Consider the following 24421-nt stretch of genomic DNA (forward strand, 5'->3'; position numbering starts at 1 on the left):
AAGGAGATAACCAATGGGAGAGGAGAAAAAGGAAGGGAAAGGAGAAAGTTGAGGGGGTAGCCGATTGGACCCTCGACCTGTTTCCATGTCGCGACCCAGTCTTCGACCCGGTGTTCCGTGACTTTTCTAACACCTTTCATGGCGTTTTCCTAGCTTTTCACGGCCAACCATCACCTGTAAACATCACTACGACATCATCGCTATGAATTACACCCCAAACTCGACGAGATTTGGTTTCATTCCGTGAAGAATAACACCGGTAGGTGCGACGGGTCTCATAACTGCGATGCGCCATTCCTGAAGCAAACTCAGCCAACCACCACCATCAATAGACTCTACTCAACCTTAGGAACAAAGCCCATGCATTGGTTGGGGCGTCGGAGCTTGTTTGGAGTCGAATCAAAACCACCCATTTATAGGGTTTCCGACGAGTTCGTGGAGAGTTAAGGTTTTTTCTGGTCAAATTGGACTTGGCCGCAGGTATGAAACTTGCTCTACTCATTGAGATCTTTGTTTCCGTGAAATTTGAGAATTTTTAGAAATAGTTGATTTTTCCGGCGAGTTGAGGTGGCCGACAGTCGTGTGTGGTGGTGCATGGGCCAAGACCCCACCTGACATTCCTAAGCTAAGTCTAATACTCCAATTGCATAGGTGAAGTCCGATTAACGAAATTCCAATGTTTGGGTACAATTTCGCTAAGGTCCGCCACTTGATCCTTATTTGAATCGACGATCCAACCATTGGATCATCACCAAACTTTAGTAGGTTATTACTCATAATATTTGAGTACAATAGGAACTGACGGATCGGGAATTTGATTTTCGGATCTTCCCGAATTGGATTCCTAAGTTCGTAAAATAAAATGTTAACTGCTACTTGCATTTACAATTTGCAAAGATTCGACTGTTGGATCGTAATGAAACTTTAGTATGATGTTTTAGAAGCATAATGTGGATCTTTGGAAGTCATGGATTGGAAATCTATGATGCGGATCTTCCGGATCGAGTTACGTAGGGTTGTGGACCCTATTGTCAATCTTTGACTGACGGTTCACTTTTAGTCAATGGGTATCAAATCATTCTAAAACGTCCTTGGGAATTTATTTTATGTAAGTTACGTATTCTATCGATAAGAATTCTGAGATGTGACTAAATATTTGTTCTGGGCGACGATCGTTTGTGATACCTCGATATTTGTGCTAGGGAGTTGTAGCGCGGACCTCAGGTGAATGGGTTTTTTTCCTTTTTATAGTGTGTGTGTGTGTGTAAACTTTACAGTTTCCAGAAATATTTTAAATTGAGTATTGCATTTCATGCCATGTCTAGAAAATGTATTATTTTTAAATGTTGCATTGTTATGAAATGTGTTTGTGCTAAATGATCCTACGGAGGTGCATGTAAGTTCAGGTGAGTTATTATGTGATTGAAATGGTTGCATTATATGAGCATGCATATATTCATTTAGAGTTCATCATTGCTGCACCCCCGGTGTTAGTGCTCTCATCCCCGGCCAGGGCACAGCCTTCACATGATTGTTCACCTCCCGCATCGCACACTCGCCTTGGATCCAAGTTAGGTGCTAGCCTGTCGTACATGTCACATTAGGCGACTCCGACTCGTAGGTGACCTGCGCATAGTGCTAGCTTTCACGTGATCGTAGCACTAGAGCATACATATTTACTCACAGCCTGTCGTACAGGTCACACTAGGTGACTCCGACTCATATGCTAGCATAGACTGATGAGCAATAGGTCCAATTGTACAGGTCATATTAGGTGACTCCGACTGGCATGCTAGTTTAAACTAATTTTACACTTGGCTTACACTTAGTATTGCTAAGATATTGAGGCACGGCATGCTTCTATTTTCACTGCACTCATGCATTCATTTTTGTACTTATGTAGTATTATTTTCTGGAAACTATATGAACAGTGAAGGGTTATAACGCTTTCAAAAGGTTTCTATTACAACTTTATTTTCAGGCTCACTCACCCTTGTTTTTCGCCCCTCTAGGTGTTAGTAGCAGAGTTTTCGTACCGACGAGGATTATTGGCAAATCTTGGTGTAGATGATTATCATCGATGGTATAATTCTCACCCTGTTTTACTGTACTATACTTATACTCTGTCATCACGTATGAATTGGGTTCATTCCCGCTCATAGCGCACTCTTGTACTTAGGCACTTTTAGGTTTAAATTTATTCACATTTTCCACATCACTACACTTTATGGCTTCGTCACCTTCCTGGTGTCGGCCAACATAGCTCGATTCGAAGTCTTAGTTGACATTCCGGGTCGAGGTGTGTCATCAACAAAATAGAATGTACCTGTTTGGGCCCAAAATAATATTGTCGGGCCGAGTGTAGGTTCATGCTCGGCCCAAAGCTGTTTCAAATATACTACGGGCTACCTGGTGATCCCGGGCCATTCAGCAAGAATGGTCGAGTCCTATTGCAAGAAGGAGTAGTTTGAATGAGCAAAGGGGTCAAAGAAGTCCTAATGCAATTTGGATTCTCGACCAACAATGAATAGAGCCTCAAAAAGGGGGTGAGTTCAAAGTCTTAATAGGGGTAGGATTGGTCAATGTAGAGTTGGAACAAAACAAGAAGTCCCGATCCATATATGATTTTGACTCGATCTCAAGGAGGATTTAGTGCTATAAATACAAGACATCATGCAACAATTGGGGGACCTCCAATGCAACACACAACTGCCATGCGCAAAACCTCTCAAACATCTTGAGATTTTTTATTTTCTTTTTTCCGCCGACACATCTTCAATTTGGATAAACAGCACTGTGAAGGCAACCGGCGAACACTTTCAGTTTGGATAAACAACACTGTTGCCGTAGAATCAGCCGACCAAGGAGCACCTTCAGTTTAGATAAACAGCACTGCGTCGAGGCTGACTGATTACCTATCCAAGTCTCGGTCGAGAATGGTTTTCGAATCCTTATTGACAGAGGTCATCGTATTAGCTTTCTTGACGAAGTAAGGTGTTATGAGTTACGATATTCGGCGCATTGAACGCTGAGTGATTTTATGATTGGATACTCACGAGTGAGTTTCAGAGTTCGGTATTCTGACGGCCGAACCACATTCACCATCAAGATATACATTACATTTGAATACTTGTGTCCATACAGTCTGGTGTCGATTCGACGTGCTTATACTCTCACGAATATAATCACTGTGACCGAATTTGGCACCAACGATTTGTGAACTTCGCAGAACTAGCAGCCTTGTCTTCAGGCTCGAGAATCCAAAGGCCAAGATTTGTTTCTTCCTCGGCCGCAATCGCAAGATAAATAAGTCAGCAACGCACTTAACGCAACATCAACAAATTTTACTCCTCGATCGAGCTCAGCCGACGAGTTGGCACGCCCCGCATTCAACCGAATGACGTAGTTAGTTTATTAGTTACTCGGCATGCGTGCCACGTAGGCTTTGTAATTTTTAGGGTCAACATTTTGGCACGCCGGGTGGGACCCAGTGCTGAAACTACGAAGTTCATATGATATATCAAGATTCCAATCTGGCTCCACGTAGCCGATTGTACGAGCTCCTAGAGGAATTGAAAAAACACAATGAGGAACGAAAAAGATCTTTGGAAGTGGAAAAAATTCTTCGTGGCCATACTAAGATGCAAAATTCATTCGCTTACATGTTAAGAATAAAAGCTCCTGTTACCCTGCAAGAGCAATGGGTAAATGAAGGCAGGGCTCGATTTAATACCTGGCTAGATGGAAAATATTTTCCTTACGTTTTCGACTACAAATCGATTCCATTTGAGGAATGGTTGGTTGAAAAGACCGGAGGGCAATTTTTCGCTCAGGTCGTAATCAGACATCAACCTAAGAAAATTGTTATTTTGGCCGAAAAACAAAGGCCACCTATTTTTTCAGTCGAGACTGAAAATATGGTCGGCCAAGAAGAAAAACCTAGGCCACCTATTTTTTCGGTCGAGTTTGAAAGTGTGGTAGGCCTAGAAGAAAATGTTCAAGTTTCTGAGCAAAAAATTGACTCAGAAAATAATTCATCAAAAAAGTGTTCGAATGACGAGCAAGACCAATTCATGGTTTCAGCTGAACAAACCACGCCAATCAATATGATTATTGGTGATACAGTCGATATGGAGAAATCCCATTCGGCTAAATTGTTCGAGTTGAAAGCCGAAATTGGTGAACTAATTATGTCTGGGAGGCATAATAATTGTTCAACACATTCGGCGGCTGAAAATGAAAAATATTTCACCAAGGCAAAAATATTTGGAGAAAATTCTTTGTTTGGCCTAAAGCGAAATCAAATTGAGAATTTTGATACAAAAAGTTCTCGACTTGGAATAAAGCATCGTTGGCCTCCTCCTTTTCATGGATTGGCCACTTTTATTCCCGTATGTTAGATTTCCATTTTCTTTTTATATATTCTTATCCATCTGGCTTTTTGAGCCGATGCTGCATAAGAAAATAGAGGGGCAACGAGTATCTAATTTCGTACCTCGTAAAAAAAAAAAAAGAAAAAAAAAAAGAAAAGAGAAGAAGCATTTTGCCAAAGGAATGGAAGCATTTGGCCGAAGGAGTAAAAAATGTCATTCGACTTTTGGCCGAAGGAATGGAAGCTGTTGGCGGAAGGTGTCAAAAAAAAAAAAAACAAAACACAAAAGAGGTCGAGGATATTAACCCATTTAGCCGGCTCAAAAAGAATGCTTTGGGCCACAAGAACAAAAATCACATGCGTTGCTGACATTGGATATATAGTAGCATCACATCAATCAGGCTACCTATTTAGTCATGATTGCTGACAATGGGTTGTGTGTGTATATATATATATATGTATGTATTTAGTCATGATTGCTGACAATGGGTTGTGTGTGTGTGTGTGTGTGTGTGTATGCATGGCCGAGGAACGAGCTGTCAAGGAAGATTTTTACCTCTGCCCTTTACCCCCAACTCTTCTCGACCTGTATCATACATGTCGAGCTCGGCGAACTGGTGCTCGGTACAAGTTCTATATATATAGGCATGACCGACAAATTATATTAGGTAATCAGGTTACCTATATATCTCGGCCCTCGACGGCGTTCGGTTTTCCTCGGTCCAAATTTTTTAGAGATGGTCGAAGAGGTTATTTATTAAAGTGGCCGAGCCTTGTATAGAATTGTGGCAGCCGAGGAAGACTATAGCGTTGACAGTACAGAGATGTTGTTGCCGAGTAAAAAGTTTCATTATCGGCGATACGAGAGTTCTTCGACTGTGCTAATTTCCTTAACCATTCGGCCTACAAGCCGAAGTTCAAGGAAATTGGGGAGCAATGTTTGAACCCAAATTTACACCATCGGCCTGTGCAATCAAGGTCATTTAGTGAGCATAGCTCTCAACCATCGGATGAAAAGTGAAGATAATTTTGTTATTATTGAAAGATAATATTATGATTTTTATCATAATAATTATCATTTAACAAATTATCTTGATATTTTCTTATACGGGATAATAAGATACAAAGTAAGTTTCCGAGCAAGCAGTACAATTCAAATGGACTTGGGACTCCTATTATCAGATTGAGCAGCAACATGGTGATGGTGCATTAAGATGAGGTTTGAATAATCAAGATGCATGGTTTTTGGGATAATGTTGAAGTCAAGATAATGATGCAAATTGGAATGTCATTGGTACATGAAATTTGGATGATAGAGATTCACGACATTTAAATATTATAACCAATCTTTGGATTAGATTGGTGTTCTGCAAAGATGAAAGGAGCACACGACATTAACTCGAGGAATCTTGACTTTGAGGGATATTATCAAAAAGGTTCTTTATCGCAATATTTGGATGCTAAGAGTTAGAATGGAACTGGTATACTTTATTTCAATGGCTGAGCATTACAAAATCTATAAATAGAGGCAGTGGCAATGACAAAAAAAACCTTCAATTCAACACACAACTGCCCTGCGCAAAACCTCTCAAACATCTTGAGATTTTTTATTCTTTTTCCCGCCGACACATCTTCAGTTTGGATAAACAACACTGTGAAGGCAACCGGCGAATAACTTCAGTTTGGATAAACAGCACTGTTGCCATAGAATCAGCCGACCGATGAGCACCTTCAGTTTGGATAAACAGTACTGCGTCGAGGCCAACTGGTTACCTATCCAAGTCTCGGTCGAGAAGGGTTTCCGAATCCTTATTGGCAGAGGTCATCTTATTAGCCTTCTCGGCGAAGTAAGGTGTTACGAATTACGACATTCAGCGCATTGAACGCCGAGTGATTTTATGATTGGATACTTACAAGTGAGTTTCAAAGTTCGGCATTCTGACGGCCGAACCACATTCACCATCAAGACATACATCACATTTGAATACTTATGTACGTACAATCTGGTGTCGATTCGACGTGCTTATACTCTCACGAATATAATCACTGTGACCGAATCCAGCGCCGACGATTTGTGAACTTCGCAAAACTAGCAACCTTGTCTTCAAGCTCGAGAATCCAAAGGCCGAGATTTGTTCCTTTCTCGGCCGCAGTCGCAAGATAAATAAGTCAGCAACGCGCTCAACGCAACATCAACAAGTTTTACTCCTCGGCCGACGAGTTGGCACGCCCCACATTCAATCGAAGGACGTAGTTAGCTTATTAGTTAATCGGCCTGCGCGCCGCGTAGGTTTTGTAATTTTTAGGGTCAACAATACCCATATAAGTTTAAAAAATGGATTAAAGAAAATATTGAATGAATTTTATATAAAAAAATGGGTACATTTTATATTAAAAAAATGGTACATTTTACATATAACAAATTAGTATATTTAAGAATGGGTACATTTAAGATTAGAAAAAAATTGAAGAATTATATGAATGGGTACATATAAGATTAAAAAATTAATTTTTTTCTTTTATAAAAATTAATTGGTGCAAACTTATTCTAATTTTATTTTTTATATTTTGGAAATTTTTTGAATTGAAAATTAATTAGGAGTTTAATAAGGGTGTGAGTATTAAAACCCTAAATCAATTATTAATTTTTATTTTAAAAAATTATGTAACTGACATGTAACTCATTAATACATTAATGTTAGGGACTTTGATCAAAATCTAAAAACTAATAAGGTTTTAGTCAATAAACATTAGAAACTAGGGACCGAATACTAATTTTTCTTAAAAAGAAGGAGAAAAAAAAAAAGGTAAATGGTGTTGAATATTCAAGCGCAAGTGTGAGAGGAGCATGTGCTACTATATATCTTGACTAGTTGAAGTTCGTGTTGCATAAAAATAAAATTTGAAAAAGAAAAGTTCACACGACCATTGCGGGAGAATATATATCCCCACGTTTTAGTTTGACTGATAAAAAGCAAATATAGTCGTATATACATTGCACCCCACAAATAAATGTGAGAAAAAGAGATTTCGTCGAAATATACAGTGGAGGCGAAATTTGTCCTTCACAATATTTCAAATCATTTGTGTCTGTTCTTTTGACTATTTCGTACAAAGCCAAAACCAGCCAGCATGCACAGGTACATGTCTATAAATGGACTTGGGAGTCTTGACAATCTTAGGCCTTGCCATTGTTTATAACCTTATAGCAGCAGCCTAAGCAGAAGAAGAAGCAGCAGCAGCAGCAGCAGCTAAAAGTGTTTACTCCTACGATATCACCTCAGCCTCGGAAATAGGCCAAGTGATTGACTGCGTGAGCGTGCCACTAATTTAGGCCCGAACAGAGAGTTTTAATCATTTCCTGATCAACTTCGAAAGAGAAAAATGGTTAGAGCTCCTTGCTGTGCGAAGATGGGGTTGAAGAAAGGGATTTGGACTCCAGAAGAAGATCACATACTTGTCACTTACATTGAGCAGCATGGCCATGGAAACTGGAGATCTCTCCCAAAACTAGCTGGTAATTACTGATTAGACTTTGCTTAATTAACTGCTAATCCACTAATTTAAACAAGAAATTGTTTCTTGGGTTCTTCCAAAGTTCATTGAACATTTGGGACATGAATTGCATATACTAGAAAGTTTTGAGCTTTTGATTGACCTTGGTGTTTCGCTTTTTCTAGGTTTGTCAAGGTGTGGAAAAAGTTGTAGACTCAGATGGACAAATTACTTGAGGCCAGATATCAAAAGAGGAAATTTTAGCAAGGAAGAAGAAGACGAAATCATCAACTTACATCAAATATTGGGAAATAGGTATGTAGCAGTTCCATTTTTCTGCGAATTTGCATTGCATGTTAACGCGAACAGTTAAATCGATAATTTCACCGTTCTCTGCCACAGTATATAGACCACATTAAGTTATTGGAAGTATTCATTTTCAATAACGGCATGTTTACGCAATTATAACTCTTAGATCGATGACTTCATCTTTTTCATCAGAATATAAATCATTGAAACGTGTTTGTATTGAATACGAATTTATACTCTTTACAAACTTTTTTTTATCCTTAAATTCTAAACGGAATCATATCATCTATACTATTAATATCTATACTATTAATAGAACTCTTATTATCAACTTTTTTTTCCCTTTTTTTTCCTATTTTGACCTCACTTTTGATACATACTATTGACAAAAGGAGGGAAAAATAGTAATTTTGTACCTTTTGACAAAATAACAATCATATCCCTATTTTTCTTATTTTACCCGCTTTTGTTTTTAGAAAATGATAATCATATACTTATTTTTCCAATTTTAACCTCACTTTTGATACACAATATTTACATAAAGAAGACAAAACAATAATTATGTAATATTAAAAAATAATATGTACGTATTAAAAAAAAATATTCATACACATACAAAATATGTATCTGCTAGTAACAATTAAGAACATTGATGCATGTAGGGGCTAGGTGACAATCTAGTCCACTAGCTAGTGAAACAAGTGGGACTGAAATAAGATTCCTTACATAACCTTCACATGCACTCCCTAAAAACCATAAACTAAAAATGAAAAACACGTTTTTCAAGCATTTAAAATACTACGCAACAATTTTTTTGCACTTTTGCATGGTGCTCACAATGATTCATGTGACACAACAGAACAGATTTGATATCCCTTAATCTGACTTATCTGTTGTTTTTTCTTCAGATGGTCACAAATCGCAGCGAGATTGCCTGGTCGCACAGACAATGAAATAAAAAATGTATGGCACACCCATTTGAAAAAAAAGCTGAAATCGAACAATCCATATTTCTACCCTATCAAAATGGAGCAAGAGCTAGACCCCGTTGCTGATTCTTCACATTGTGCAAAATCTGAGAGCTTGGATTGTCGGCCCGTTTCGCCGTCTCAATGTACTTCAAGTGGCACATCATCCGTCACGACCGGCGACAACAACAACAATAACTATGCATGCATGAAATTTGATGATTACCAAACAACTTTACCGGTGGCGGATGATAGTTTTTGGTCGGAAGTCTTGTCAGCTGGGAATTCTGATGAGATTGTGAATGAGTTTCAGGCATTTGGTGGTGATCCACGAGTGAATGTAGGACCTACTGATGGTGGTTTTAGTTTAGATATGTACAATGACAACAACATGGATTTTTGGTTTAATAATTTCCTGGGAGCTGAGGAAATTCCGGAATTGTTAGAATTTGATATGCCAATAAGGAAGGCTGTTTTATGATTTTGTTCATGAAGTTGTGAGTTGGCAAAAAGAAATTTATTTTTGTAGATGTCAATTTCTTTGACCTTTTCAGATGGGAATCCATCGTATTCAACGCGGCAAAAATTAATACAATTCTTGTTGAATTTTGCCGAATGATTTGTCAAACTTGCCCGAGTGAATTTACTTGTGGACAAAATTGTCTTCGTATCAGTATTCGATTGGCAACGCAATCATTTATTTATTACAGCTCAAATGAGCTTCAGATAGGCTGAGGATTTATGGCCAACCATCTAATCTCACATCGGATAATTAGAAGGCTTAGTGCACGAAATTGTGTTATTCTTCATTTGGTAATCCGTTTTATACTCTACAATGAAACTCCGATTCCTTCTTACAATTAAAATAGTTCACTCACGTCACCTGATATGTGTGGTTTATTTATTTATTTATTTAAGGGGTACAACTAGTGGCAAGTCACGGTTATCCACCCCTTATGGGAGCCGGAAGAGTCACAGAGGTATTTCAGCCTCCCCTAGCCACAAGTTTGGCCTCCACATTAGCAGTGGGTTTTGAACCCAAGACCTCCAGCTTTTAGTTTTAAGAAAGCCTCGTAATCCGTCCTTCATCCATGTGCTAATCCTAACGACACACATGTTCCTGCATTTTAATATGTGTTGTTCACGTATGAAACTTAAATGACCCCATACATGAAAAGACGTCTTGATAGTATAAAACTCATCGAATAACTAAGAGACCTAATATATTCTTACAATAAGTTGAATGACTCTGTATTATCATTTGGATTCTGATATATGAGATATGCTATATCTCAAACGCATTAGTCGACGGTATAGATCATAGAATATGGCATTTAAAATTATGAAATAAGGAAATTTTGGTGGAAATTTGCCAAGCTAATGTCGTACATGCATGGTTATTTAGGCGGCTGGGAAACTCCTTTCACGCGTGCGATTGGTATTGGGTTTCAAGATTGGCATATGAAGCAGCGGATTACGTAGTGTCTCATTTTGGCACAGAGCAATCTATGATAAATTTATAGATGTTAATAAATAATAAATACGAACAAATAACTTAACAGAGTTTGAACAACGAAATAATATTAGACAAATAAACTGATGATCGAGGCTTGCGTACCGTAATATCTTTGAAACATATATTTTGCCTCTACTCAGTATTTGTAGTTTTACAGACGTCTGCTTCACCAGGATTCAACGATTAAATCAGAATTCCAGCACCGGAAAACTTAATTTCTGGCGAATTTCTTTATGGTTTTCTCAATAAGAATGCTTTAGATTGTAGAAGGAGAATTGTGTTTTTCTATGTTCTAAATGTCACGTAGATGGATGTATATATAATAGGATTATGCATGTTCGCAACATGTATGAAAAAATGATGTATATATAATAGGATTATAGCCTAAGCCCCAAGGCCCATCTTTTGATAATTAATTATATAATAATTATCAATTAATTAGTACACCCCAAAACTCAAACCCAAGGTTAAGCCCAATTTTATTCTCTATGGTACATCACTCCAATCACTTTCTATACGGAACAAAATCTTATAAAGTGAAGAAACCTTTTTGTAGTGATCAATATAGGACAATGAAATTCTACTTAAAATTTTCAACATTGGTATGGGTTGAAAGACCCCCATCTTCCTTTATGAGAATACTAAACAAGGATAGGCTCCCATGCCCACTAGTTAGCCTTTTCTTTTTTTTTTTCTTTTTAAATTTCTGGAGGTTGTAAGGGATTATCATTATCTTGGTGTTCTTCCACGTCCTTGCCTATCTCCCTTATTTCCTCTTTTATGTTGTAGATGTTGATTGCAATGACTGGCTGTCCTTGTTTTCTCGTGGATTCCGGCCTGGTAACGAAATAATTTCAGTTTTCAAAATAATAATCTCTACTAATTAATAAAATTCTTTTTGTCAATTAAAAGAGAATGAAAAGATAGCTAAGTTTTTTATCACACAAACAAAATGATGGACGATAATGTAATTTCATTGGTTCAAATTTTACTATTTTTTATTGAAATCTCACATATAAGTGATGTTAAAATATCTTTATTATTTAAAAAATAAATAAATAAAACCAAAAACAAAAACCTCACACTCCCATTCTCTCTTTCTCTCTCTCTCTCTCTCTCCCTCCCTCCCTTTCCCCTTCTCATTTTCTAATGATTTTCCTGATATTTTAAACATCAAATAAAATACTACGTCGATATATGCAGTAATGTTCCTTTATCAAGCGATATGTACTTTTTCAAAAAATGATGTCATATTTCCAACTCATACCAAAATCACAAAAAATCAACCAAACCTCCAACCCATACAAAATAACTCCATCCAAACTAATATAACAATAATCATTTCATCCATACTTGTATTATGATATGTGAAATACCGCTTGAATACTCGTTACTTAAAAAAACCTATCATTCTAGACTTCGAGTGGGTGAACAAAAGTATTCCCCACCAATTAATTAGGCCAAATTATCTTTTTCATGTTATAATAATCATATGCCTCTCTCTTTCTCTCACTATGGACTCCACTTAAGAGCATGGATTACCAAACCATAGATTTTCACATGAAATTTGGAGTTATCAGCAATCTAACCTATTTTATAATCCTTCCTTTGCAGGCGTGCATGAACTAAGAACAAAAAACAAATATGTGGCGAACACCTGCGCTTAGATTTGTGCATGTAATAGCTAAGTCTAGCACGAGCTTAAAGCAATATTTAATCCAGTTTTTTTCTCTCCCCTTTTTTTTGGGCAGAATATTAATCCTAAATAATCCCCAAATGATTTGCATGTCTCAGTGCTAACATCCACTCAATTAAACTGTACATTCAGCAATGCAAATCTGAAGCTAATTAATCAACATTGCCACCCTCATGAACTACTACTAACACTAGTACTAGCAGTAAAAAAAAATTGACTTTGAAATGCTCAAGCTTGGTTGAGGGGACCGTATTAAAGGAGACCACACAATGGCTACCAATATGCATCTCTAGTGCCCAATTTGTAGGAGGTTTTGATCGAACAAATCAATTGAAGTTTGATAAATTACACAAAACTACCTCAACTATGAGTCGAACCACAATCTCAGATCTTAATTTTTTTTGAAAGAACTCACATCCCACCAACCATCACGAAAGTAAGAAGAGATTTGAGAAATCCTCCTCATGAAAGTCATTGCATCAATATAATTAAGGGAGTTTTAACGAAACACTCATGGTACTATTCACTTTTAACGAAAATGACATTTTTACTCTAAAAAGTTCCTGGTACTATTCACTTACAACACATTTTTGTTCTTTTGATTAAAATTCAAAGTTTTCAAGCCCTTTTTCATTAGTTTTCTTTATAATTAATCAAATGAGCATTCAACACACTAGAGTCTTTCCAAAACTTGACACCAACACCTATCCAAATTCTCCATTTCATACATTTGCGCAACAAATCAATTCCATACAGAACTCCTTTCCAAGTGTAAGAGCAGTTAGATCTCTCATGTAATTTAGTATCCAAAACAGAGCTCCCTTGCAAGTATTTCGGCTCATAAATTTTTGCCCAAAGGCATCTATCCTTGGCCTGAATTATTCAACCAATTTTAGCCAACAAAATTTATATTCAAACTTATTTTGATGATCACATACACTAATAGGAAGTTTAGTGGTTTATATAGCATAAACATGGGTGTGAGGACATTTGCACACCATTCTGACCAACTCCCCTACATATCCCCATGAGATCATTTGAATGTCTTGTGCAAATGGTTTGTAGTTTAGTTGGTTAGAGCATTTGCCCTTGCATCGAAGGTTCCGTGTTCACATCCCTCTCCCCATAATTAGATAAGTTTGATGTCCTATCGTTTGTCAAAAAAATTTATTACAAAATCGACTTCGTATCTTCCATTCATCATGTTCAGCCGTCGCATATAACAAAAACAAGAGTAGATGGAAACCTAGTACTAAACTTTGGGCCCAAAAGAAAGGCCCAATCTGCAAACCCATTTGTTTCATGTGGTCCGAGATCAACAAGAAAGCCAAAGCCCTGTTGCCTTATGGTTTGCGGAGAAGGTGAAACGTTGTCGTTTAGGCGGGAAGGAACATAACCGCCTCAGTACTCCCATCTGCAGCGGAAGAAAAAGGAGTGTGCATATAATTAACAAACCGCAAACACCTCCTCCAAAATCTGATCTCTCAATTCAATTTTTCCGGTTGGGGCTAGGGTTTTGATTCTTCATCTTCGACTGTACAAATTCGAACCAGATTTTTTGTGAGCTTCGAGGCCAGCGAACATGGCGACCGCTTCAGGTTCCTTCTTCTTCTCCTTCGTTTGTCCCCAATCTATCGTGAATTTTACACTTTTTTTTACTTCAAATTTGATCAATCGTTTGAAAGTAACATTCTTTGGTGCTATTTTTGTTGAAATTGATCGGTGTAAGATTTACGAATCTTATCATTACCTAATTTCGATCGGCGATTTGGGGTTTTGAGCTCGGTTGGTCCAAAACCAAATTTAGATTCGTATGTGGAGACTCAGGGTTTCTTCTGGACCTGGGTTGGAATTACGTGGTAAAAATTTGAAATTTAATGGGTTTTACCACTCATCACATTCGATTCTGTTGAATATATGAATTGGTGAAACAAATATATGTATTCGAAAGTAGGGATTACAGCGTAGATAAATGCTATGCTACTAAGTTTTGTACTTTGTTGTGAAAAGTTGATTTTTCCTTACTGTGATGGTGCAGTCCGTTGGCAAAACTGGTAGATTTTGGTGTTTTTCGGTTTCTCCTCTGCTACTCGTATATTGATGCATCTCGTGTGGTTGGTCTTGTAGGGTCATTCAAATCTAGGGAAGACCATCGTAAGCAAATAGAATTGGAAGAAGCGCGTAAAGCTGGGCTTGCACCAGCTGAACTGGACGAGGATGGAAAAGAGATTAATCCTCATATTCCCCAATATATGTCATCTGCTCCTTGGTATCTCAAACACGAGAGGCCTGTAAGTTGTTTGTTTTCTTTCTAATAAGTTTTTAGTTTCGATAATCACACCCTTGTCGTATAAGTTCTGAATGTTGATACTTTTTATGTTACTAAATCAGAGCTTGAAACATCAAAGGAAATGGAAATCAGATCCAAATTACACAACATCATGGTATGACAGAGGTGCAAAGATATTCCAGGCTGATAAATATAGAAAGGGTGCATGTGAGAAGTAAGCCTCTCTCTCCTCTCTTTCCATGTGTTTCTTGCAAACCAAATTGTAAACAATTTCATGGAATTAAGACCCTAACTGAAGTTCATAAACGTCATTTGATTTTAAATTTCAATATGTGTACTTGATTAATTGCACTTTGTCGTAAGTGGCATTGGGTCCTTCACTTACCTGTCAAATGTAAGGCTTTTCTTTCCCTTCAGTATATCTCAAAGACTAGAGATTAATGTTTGAATGCCCATTCTTACAGTTGTGGTGCCAGTACACACGACTCAAAGTCATGCATGGATAGGCCCAGGAAAGTGGGAGCAAAGTGGACAAACACACACATTGCTCCTGATGAGAAGATAGAGACTTTTGAGCTTGACTATGATGGAAAGCGGGACCGCTGGAATGGATATGATGCAACGAGCTATGCTCTTGTAGTAGAGAGATATGAATCAAGAGATGAAGCTCGAAAGAAATTCTTAAAGGAACAGCAACTCAAGAAGTTAGAGGAGAAAAATAATAATCCAAATGGCGAGGACAAGGTTAGTGATGTGGATGAAGATGAAGACGAGGATGAGGATGATTTGAGGGTAGATGAAGCTAAGGTTGATGAGAGTAAACAAATGGACTTTGCAAAGGTTGAGAAGCGTGTACGTACAACTGGTGGTGGAAGCACAGGAACGGTCAGGTAAGAGTTTTAAACCGGTTTTTTTAATTTCTATCTTGTGTTGAGGGGGCATTATTATCTCAATAACGATTTATTATTATTTTTAATTGCTTTTTCACTTGTGTGTTGGTCTCTATATATGACTCCTTACTGAGATATTTTTGTTTGCAGGAATTTGCGTATTCGTGAGGATACAGCGAAATATCTTTTGAACCTCGATGTCAACTCTGCACATTATGACCCCAAAACCCGTTCTATGCGTGAAGACCCTCTTCCAGATGCTGATCCGAATGAGAAGTTTTACGGGGGTGATAATCGATATAGAAATAGTGGTCAAGCCATGGAGTTCAAGGAGCTCAACATCCATGCTTGGGAAGCATTTGATAAGGGACAAGATATCCACATGCAAGCAGCGCCTTCCCAGGCCGAGTTGCTTTATAAGAATTATCAGGTGATCAAGGAGAATTTGAAGTCAAAAACAAAAGACACTGTTCTGGAGAAGTACGGCAATGCAGCTAATGAAGAAGAATTTCCTAGGGAGCTTCTACTGGGACAAAGTGAAAGGGAAGTTGAATATGATCGTGCTGGGAGAATCATCAAGGGCCAGGTAAACTATTTGCATCTACCATTTCTATTCATCCTTTTTATTTCAGAACTTAAAACTTTGTATCTGCCTCATTATGGAACAAAAGGCCTTAATCAGCGTGTCAAAGACTCAATTATGTAGACAGCTGATGAATATACTTTGCAATAATACAGGACATAGCACTTCCCAGAAGCAAGTATGAAGAAGATGTCTATGTTAATAACCACACCACTGTATGGGGTTCATGGTGGAAGGATCATCAATGGGGCTACAGGTGTTGTAAGCAGGTTACTCGCAATAGCTATTGCACGGGCGCTGCTGGAATTGAGGCTGCTGAGGCTGCAACTGATCTTATGAAGGCTAACATTGCGCGTAAAGAGGCCAATGGAGGTTAGTCTACCAGCTTTCCCCCTTTCCTCGTGCGATTTTATTTTTAAATAGATAATATCTTTTATGTTGATATGTCATGTGTAAACCATTCTCCAGTACTGCCTTTGATTTGGTTGTTTTATTAACAATTTGTGTTCCCAACCTCGAAACAGATGTGCCTGCACCAGTGGAGGAGAAAAGGCCCGCTACTTGGGGAACTGATATCCCAGATGATTTGGTTTTGGATGAGAAATTACTTGCTGAAGCTCTTAAGAAGGTGAGAGTTTCTGAACTTAATTCAAGTTGAATTATTGAGCTGAAAAGATGACCTGTGTATGTATTTGTGTTGAACTAGTTATCTAAATATTATACAATTTTGATTTCTACAGGAGGATCAAAGAAAGAGAGAAGAGAGAGACGAGAGAAAGCGCAAATATAATGTTAAATGGAACGATGATGTTACTGCTGAGGATATGGAAGCTTATAGGATGAAGAAAGTCCACCATGATGATCCAATGAAGGACTTTCTGAACTAAGTTGAGATGTGGCACATAATTCTGATGGAGCCCTATTCTCAAAACACTTTCGAGGCTGTCAACTCGATGCACTGGCATGCCTTCTGCAGGTCTGCAAGCCGATTTCTTGAATTTCTCCGGTTGTGGCAGAACACAGCCGACTCCGTCTTTTAATTTGTGCCCTCTCGAGTGTGATTACTGTAGAGCTATTACATGAGCTGCCCTGTGGTTGAGCCATGAGATTGAAGGGGGAATGCCGATAAGCGGCTACTCATTTAAATTGCTGTTTACCTTGTACTCGAGTGTCATGTTAATGAGTTGTGTATGGCATTACGTTGAATTTACCTCCTATGTTATTGTTCTGATGCTCATCATTTAATAAATTGTTGAAACCAAAAATGCACTTGTTTAAAGCACGTTTAGAAGTGTTTTTAAAATAATAAAAAGATCTTTTGGTGAAATTGATGTTAGGTTGTAAAAAAATTTTAAGTACTTTTTCAAAAAAGCGTTAGATATGTGCTTCTTGTAGGAAGCACTTAAAGTACTTTTTTAGTATCCACTTGGATTTTATTCAGTTACTTTCACATTTATGTATAAACTTGGAAAATTACATGTTTCCCACTGAAAAAAGATGAGAGTTTAGTCGAATTGGTTGGATTATTAGGTTTCTCTATTTGCACTCAAAATTCGAATCTTCTCTCATTAAATAGATTTATTTAGAATAGACTATCGGCTGTTTCAAAATTTTTGGTAACCATCCTATTTCTTCCATTAGAATATTATATATATTAAAATTAAAAATGTTAAGATTCTTGCATACAAATATAGTTTTTCTGTATTTTTCATTATGCGATTAAATTCTTGCATACAATCAGATATAAACTCTAAACTTTGCTCTTCCATAACAAAGAACGGAATATACCCCTTTATGTCTCATCTCGTGATCAGGTGATATAGTATAGGAAAAGCGGAATATATCACCGGGGACAGCCAATAATCTCCGCCTTCCAAGTCATGATTATGTAAAAGCTGTAAAAGCTTCATCTTATTCTTCCTCTTCTACCCACTCGCGTTTTTTTCCCTCATTGAAGCCAATAAATAAATATAAGAGAAATTCATGCGAAACAAATTATTTTTCAGAATAATCACACTTAATTTACATCATGTATAGATTTCTTAATCTAATTAAAGAAGCAAAGCTTATGCTACAAATGATCACGTGCCAACTTCTCCTGAACCTCCATGTCCTTTCTAAATTTGGCTATGAACTCCTCAGCTCTTTCGTCAATCCCGTGCATCATTGGGGAAGCAAATCCCAATGACTCCCACATATCATCCGCCGTCGCAGGACATCCTCTCTCAGCCCCACTTTCAGCACCGGCAGCAGCAGTGGTAGCTTGCTTGCACTTCGCTACCGGAGGCTCAGAACTACCCACCAGATCAGTCACACCAGGCTCTTTAAAAAGCTTGTCAACGTAGACATGCGCAGCGCTACCACGGTTCTGAAGAAGTTGGCGCCGGTTGTAACGAAAATGTAGGGCGAGACGCCCTTTGCGTTTAAAACGCAGCCGGAGAAACTTGTAGGGTTTCAGTCCAACAGAAGAAAAAGCAAAAGCAGAAGGAGAAGCAGAAGATGAGGCAGCAGCAGTAATTGCTTTGACACTGTTTTTACGGGGTTTAGCGATGCCTTTAGGCTTGTGGAGTTTCCTCTGTAGTTTGGAGGTGAAGCTCTTCCAAGCTCTTCTGGCTGGTGGAAGCCTCAATCTCAAGCAAGACATGGATAAGTAGGGTTTGCGAAGAGTTTGTGGAGAATGGCTTTTTTTATAAGCTGCTAGAGAGATTCTTTCAGCTTTTGGATTGTGGATTCGTTTTTGGACTAATTAAAGGTAGCTTACTTCTTACTCTACGCGTTTGACATGAAAGAAAAATCCAAAGAAATAGGTGTCTTCGGGGGCAGGCAAAAAGCAGTTTTGATCCAGGCTTCAACTTATCCAAGCATGCTGGCCGTATTGAAAAGCTTACCTATATCCCAAGATCAGTCTACTAGGATTGGAATGAGCTTAACCTAAACTTATAAGAGAACTTTATGAGTTAGAATCGAATAATATTATCAATCAATTTTAATTTATGACATATTTACTTATCTGGAATGAGAACTATAATTACATCATGTTAAATGCATTTACTAACACTTTGGATTGTAATTTTTCCCATTCATAGCATGCACTAGCACGGGCACAGATAAAAAAAAAAAAGAGTTTTAACGAAAAGGCCGGGATACTGTTCATTTTAACGAAAAACCACATTTTTACACTAAAAAGTCAAACCTGATACTATTCACTTTACCTTTTATTTTGTCCTTATCGTTAAAACTCAAAACTTTCAAGTCATTTTCATTAGTTTTCCTTAAAAAAAATTCGTAAACCAATGATCCAATTGATTATTCCAACCAAGTAAAAGGGTAATTTTGAGCTAAGCCGCAAGTTAACCTTCAAAATTAAGGAAAACTAATGAAAAGGGTTTAAAAACTTTGAGTTTTAACGGTAAGGACAAAATAAAGGATAAAATGAATCGTATCAGGTTTGACTTTTTAGTGTAAAAATGTGATTTTTCGTTAAAGTAAACAGTACCGTAGGCTTTTCTTTAAAACTCCCTAAAAATTAAGTATCAAATAAAGTGTTAACCATAAGAATTAAGTATCAAATTTGTTACCCAAATACTCTGTGATGCTAGTGAGTTGTGAACTTTGAAGAATTTCTGTTCCACCTTTTGCTATTAGCATAAAGATCAAAGCTAATAACCAGCCTAGGCCCCATCTTAGTTTCCTAATTATGTCCTCGTAAGAAATATGATTGATATGGATGCCTTCATGTTCCCCTTTTTGTTGTCTCTTCTCTCAACTTGTAATTGCAATCACATGAAGCAAGTGCAGTACTGCAGTAGTACAAAATGCATCTACTTTTCTTTCTTGTTTCTGCAACTTTTGAAAATATTCCAAGGTCGCGTGGAATAAAAGGATGGCACCAACAAACACAGATTATTCCACTTCCTTCATAAAGAATGGTCAAAACTCCCCAGAAGTGAATAACAAAACCCAGGGAAATTCTGACGCTGGAAAAACGAAAAAAACGAAGATATTCCGAACAATAAAAACGCTACAACATCCATCAAGACGGTCGCAACTTATAAGAAGAACTAAATGAGGGCTTGAACTCCGAATTGCTGCATCTCTCTTACTTTCCAAATTGGATAAATAGCACCTTCACCAAGTTCTTCTGGATCTACCTGTTGCATTGCCCAGGCATAATACACCGTGTGGATAGTGTCCTGATGAAACAATACGATTTCACAAAACATGAGTTTGTATGCATAAACCTCAAATAAGCAATATAATGACATGATAGCACACATTTCCGTAGAGAACTGCGGTTTGAAAGGGGAATATAAAACATTTGATATAATGGGTGTAGGGGGTGTGTTATTTACCTTGCCACCATCAGTTACATCACCATTTCTATCTCGTACACAATACACTTGCTGCGTTCGGAACTGTTAATTCATCGAAAATGGCTGTCACTGTCAAATTCTGCTAAACAAATGGAACTTGGAAAAACAAAATTGAAAATGCCTACCATTACAATAATAATGGGAGAATGTCCCATCATTTTGGTCTCTTTTATTTCCGCCTCAGAAATATGTAGAATCTGCGCACCACCAAAAAAATCACAAATTAGAATGCACCATCATTGAGTATGAGATCGATATTGTATGATCAATAATAGTAGACAAAATCAGTATAGAATGCAATGGTAATTAGCATGGAAACACTCATTTTAGGAAGAGGCACGCTTTCTACCTTGTGATCGAAAAAGATGCCATGGCTTTTAAAACCATCATGCTCAGCTTTACATCGCTCAATCACCTCCTTACTACAATACTTCTTCAATGTCTCAAGATCCCCCTGCATATAAAATGCACATGTTATTCCATAAAGATGAGAAACTCAAATGGTACTCACAGGGGCATAATTGGAATCATGATACGTTGACAGCAAAACACGAACAAGAAAAACAAAGATGAGAGGCGAGGAGGGAGAAAGAGGGATGAAAAGGTAACACAGTTCCAACACTAACCTTGATGTAAGCATTAAGCACAGGTTTAACAGCATCCTGAACTTCTGACAAAAAGTCTGGTAAAGAGAAAGATCTACCATCCAAGGATTACAATTAGAAAAAGAAATTAGTAGTCATCCAAATACAAAATAAGTATGACAAGAAGCACCAGCAAATGAAAATATGATCATACGGATCTCGGCGACGTATCTCCTTGATTGATGCAGCGGTGTCTGTTTCTTGAAAAATAGTTTCGTTTAAACTGCCAAAGGAAGTAGGATCAATTCAGGACTCAAATATTTTACAACTGGCTCCACCACTCATATATTTACAAGCTACTGTTTTAGGGAAAAACTCTCATTCTGTGGGGACAAACCGCAAAGTAAAGCCCGTTTTAAAAAAAAAAAAAAAAAAAACAAACAAACGGTAACTCACAGATAAAGAACAAACAAGAAGTAGAGAAAGTTTAGCAGCATACTCCTGAATTTTGTGAACGATTGGGCTATCGCTTGTATCCCAACGATCCCGTATGTCCTCAGCAATCTGCCAATTTCATCAAGGACATACAGCAACCTCAAGAGATTTAGTACATATAAAAAGGTTGTCAAACACAAGGCCAACAGAAATTAACTCGGTAGATTTTTATACAAATGACAACATCCTTGACAACACTATAATATTAAAAAAAGCAATACAAAATACAGCATAAATGTTATCCGTCCATAAACATTAAGTATAAACTAGATTTTTCACAGAACAGACACAACAATTGAATAACATACCTCCTGGGTTTTGTTTGTAACTGGTTTACGTATTTCATCAAGACGCTTGAATATAGGATAACCTTGCATCTGGGTAAGAGAGGAAAAAAAAAAATTAAATAATTCATAGGGGAAAGGCAACTAGATATTAATTTTGTAATATTTAAGGAGCGGATAAAAAGTTAACCTTCATTCTGAAAGCCTCCCACTTTTTACTCCAGCGAGATTGGGGTACAGCAACAAGGTCCGTTCTTGAACTAGTTTCAACTTTCGGGGTCGAAGAAGGATCAAACTCCAGGTGCTTTCTCTTAGTTGTAGTACCAGTTAACTCACCCTTTACAATGTCATATCCTTTTTTAGCCAAGTCCGTAACCTTTGCTTCCTTAACTCTAGAGAAGGCAGAGGAAAAATACGAGGAAGAAACACTTGACCTAAATTTTCCAAAAAATGTTTGCTCAGTACTACTAGACCCTGACTGCTGGTTTTTATATTCCCCAGATTGCTGGTGATTATGTTCCCCAGACGAACCCTTCATTCCATCATCAGCAACATGCTCAGATTTTGCACCAGAAGGCCCTGAAGCTTCTTCTTTCTCAATTCCAAAAGTTCCTTTGACCTATATAGAACAACAGAGAAGTAGAAAAACAATAAAGTTCAGCAGATCAAAGCATTTACAAGTACAGATGCAAGAGACAAAGAATAAAGCAGCAAGCAGACCTCGTCTGTGGCAGCCGAGATCTTCTCTTTTACATTGGCGGAAACCTGCAAACATAAATTCAATGACAAGTTGACAACATAATCGTAGAAACAAATGCAAGTTCCTTATGGTAATAAACAACAAAAACTTTATTACACCACAAACAACCTAACAGGATAGGGTGGATATCTTGTGCAAATTCAGTGCCATTGAGTACTCGACATATTGAAGCACGTAAGATTTTAATGTATTTGAAATGATACCTTCCTTGCCGTTGCTTCTGCCTCGATCCAAGCACCATCCACCTGCTTGTATAGCTGCTCAGTTGTCTGCTTCGTTCTGCATTCGCCATTTCACCATCTCAGAGCCTCCACTTAGAAGTGCCCTTGACATACAAGGGTATGTCTCAGCCTATGAACTACGAAGACTAATTATGGCATACAGTGATTATATCAAACAATTACCTCACTTTGAAATCATCTTTAACCCCCTTGAGCTCTTCCGCTTTCTCTTTCAGCTCCTTCACAGACTGTTGAAATTCGGGATTCCTGCAAGCAGAGCATTGATGGTGAGGCAGATGTCCCAAAAATTCCTTATGAGAACTCAATAAAAGTTAAATGTTAACGGTTGCGGTTTGAATAACAACTTCACTGAGCAAAAGAGCGGCACAAAGCCAAAAACTAAGCCGATGGACTGCATTACCTTCCACATTCAAATATCTAGCTGTTACTGGTTTTTTAGTTCAAGAAACAAACTTCAAATATAAAGTTCAAATTTTTGTTGATTATAAACACAGGCTTAACAATTTGTTGCAAGTAAAACAATTTTGAGCCAACATTTAAACAAGAAAAACCAATTAAAATAGCAGATATTACACAGGCAAATGAGAGAGAGAGAGAGAGAGAGAGAGAGAGAGAGAGAGGTACTTAGTAGCTTCGCCTTTGACTTGCTTCGAAAACTCATTGAAGACACTGAATCGACGATTCCATAAAAAACCATTGGCCGAAATTAACCGACCTCTCGTGCCCGAAACCTATCTCATCAAACCCCCAACACCCAACCCACAAAAAAAAAAAAATCAAAATTAACCCAAAAAACTTCAGTCTTTGGTTCATAACTTCTTCCTGTAGAATTTAGAACGAACCTGCTGTTGGGAGGTCAGATGAAGAAAGAGGGGTTCTCTGTAGAGGTGCAAATCTCGCACTAGCTTTCTGCCCGCCATTAAATTGGAGGCGAGTTAAAAAATTTCGAGCAGCGAAAAACCAACAGAACCCCAATGGCGTTTCGATTTTTGTTTTTATTTTTTTTGAGTTTTTTGCAGGGTGGGGTGTCTGAATTAGTAGACAGTGTCCCTGCGTGGGAAGGAAGAAAGGGACGAACAAAGAAGGAGATGAACGTGGATGTTACACTTCTCCAAACCAAACACGGCCTAGGGTTTCTGTTTCCCGGCAGATCTGGGAGATGAATGAGCCTAATACCAAAATATAAGCCCAATACTGTTGGGGCGGCCCATTACTTTCCATTTTGTTGCCAAATTGGCATTCTAAAAATTTATCTAATTATGCCCTCCAAACTTTCTATGAGGAGTTTTTGGAGTGCCAATAACTATCATAGTTTAAGTCATGCGAAAGGTGTGGAAGGTATGTGAGGTGTTTATGAAATAGTCGTTTGCAACCAGGAGACCGGTCGTCGTTGGATTGGAAAACACTTCGTAAATCTCGTGCCTCTCATGGAAGATTGAGGAATACCTGAAGATTTGGGATGTTACAAACACGTCGTAGTGGTGGAGAGCAGATGTTTTGGAATGTTTTGAGTTGTAGTGAGGAAGAGTGAAAAAAGAGTTGTGATTTGGTTATGCAGCGTAAA

The 24421-nt window shown here is 37.8% G+C and overlaps 4 protein-coding genes across 4 annotated transcripts; 2 read left to right on the plus strand and 2 right to left on the minus strand.

Moving 5' to 3' along the window:
• Nucleotides 1-7532: 7532 nt before the first annotated feature.
• Nucleotides 7533-9672, plus strand: LOC137725853 (transcription factor MYB30). Its single transcript, XM_068464665.2, has 3 exons — nucleotides 7533-7889; nucleotides 8053-8182; nucleotides 9085-9672. Exons 1-3 carry the CDS (start codon nucleotides 7757-7759, stop codon nucleotides 9623-9625), a joined length of 804 nt encoding a protein of 267 aa, XP_068320766.2. The 5' UTR covers nucleotides 7533-7756; the 3' UTR covers nucleotides 9626-9672.
• A 4055-nt stretch (nucleotides 9673-13727) lies between these two features.
• Nucleotides 13728-17384, plus strand: LOC137726066 (pre-mRNA-splicing factor SLU7-A). The gene is made up of 8 exons (XM_068464928.2): nucleotides 13728-13954; nucleotides 14484-14647; nucleotides 14748-14860; nucleotides 15111-15536; nucleotides 15687-16122; nucleotides 16275-16491; nucleotides 16644-16747; nucleotides 16860-17384. Exons 1-8 carry the CDS (start codon nucleotides 13939-13941, stop codon nucleotides 17004-17006), a joined length of 1623 nt encoding a protein of 540 aa, XP_068321029.2. The 5' UTR covers nucleotides 13728-13938; the 3' UTR covers nucleotides 17007-17384.
• A 715-nt stretch (nucleotides 17385-18099) lies between these two features.
• On the minus strand, nucleotides 18100-18976 carry LOC137724746 (uncharacterized). Its single transcript, XM_068463456.2, has one exon. The coding sequence runs from the start codon at nucleotides 18761-18763 to the stop codon at nucleotides 18191-18193; it is 573 nt and encodes a 190-aa protein (XP_068319557.1). The 5' UTR covers nucleotides 18764-18976; the 3' UTR covers nucleotides 18100-18190.
• Nucleotides 18977-19928: 952 nt separating this feature from the next.
• On the minus strand, nucleotides 19929-24011 carry LOC137725934 (mitochondrial import inner membrane translocase subunit TIM44-2). The gene is made up of 14 exons (XM_068464778.2): nucleotides 23700-24011; nucleotides 23482-23588; nucleotides 23020-23103; nucleotides 22819-22894; nucleotides 22576-22620; nucleotides 22046-22474; nucleotides 21880-21948; nucleotides 21576-21640; nucleotides 21291-21359; nucleotides 21119-21191; nucleotides 20842-20946; nucleotides 20618-20689; nucleotides 20472-20534; nucleotides 19929-20312 (listed from the first exon to the last, which is right to left on the minus strand). Exons 1-14 carry the CDS (start codon nucleotides 23775-23777, stop codon nucleotides 20181-20183), a joined length of 1467 nt encoding a protein of 488 aa, XP_068320879.2. The 5' UTR covers nucleotides 23778-24011; the 3' UTR covers nucleotides 19929-20180.
• Between the last annotated feature and the right edge of the window lie 410 nt (nucleotides 24012-24421).

The sequence above is a fragment of the Pyrus communis genome, chromosome 5 (assembly GCF_041283825.1).
Source record: "Pyrus communis isolate YQ-2024b chromosome 5, ASM4128382v1, whole genome shotgun sequence".
NCBI classification, from domain to species: domain Eukaryota; kingdom Viridiplantae; phylum Streptophyta; class Magnoliopsida; order Rosales; family Rosaceae; genus Pyrus; species Pyrus communis.

Coding starts and splice junctions, on each gene's coding strand:
- LOC137725853 (XM_068464665.2), top strand. CDS start 7,757: ATGGTTAGAGCTCCTTGCTGTGCGAAGATGGGGTTGAAGAAAGGGATT. Junction 7,890..8,052: donor ATCTCTCCCAAAACTAGCTG/GTAATTACTGAT, acceptor CGCTTTTTCTAG/GTTTGTCAAGGTGTGGAAAA. Junction 8,183..9,084: donor CATCAAATATTGGGAAATAG/GTATGTAGCAGT, acceptor TTTTTTCTTCAG/ATGGTCACAAATCGCAGCGA.
- LOC137725934 (XM_068464778.2), bottom strand. CDS start 23,777: ATGGCGGGCAGAAAGCTAGTGCGAGATTTGCACCTCTACAGAGAACCC. Junction 21,192..21,290: donor GAGATACGTCGCCGAGATCC/GTATGATCATAT, acceptor CTTGGATGGTAG/ATCTTTCTCTTTACCAGACT. Junction 20,947..21,118: donor TGCTTAATGCTTACATCAAG/GTTAGTGTTGGA, acceptor TTTTATATGCAG/GGGGATCTTGAGACATTGAA.
- LOC137724746 (XM_068463456.2), bottom strand. CDS start 18,763: ATGTCTTGCTTGAGATTGAGGCTTCCACCAGCCAGAAGAGCTTGGAAG.
- LOC137726066 (XM_068464928.2), top strand. Junction 14,648..14,747: donor ATCTCAAACACGAGAGGCCT/GTAAGTTGTTTG, acceptor TTACTAAATCAG/AGCTTGAAACATCAAAGGAA. Junction 16,123..16,274: donor GGAGAATCATCAAGGGCCAG/GTAAACTATTTG, acceptor GCAATAATACAG/GACATAGCACTTCCCAGAAG.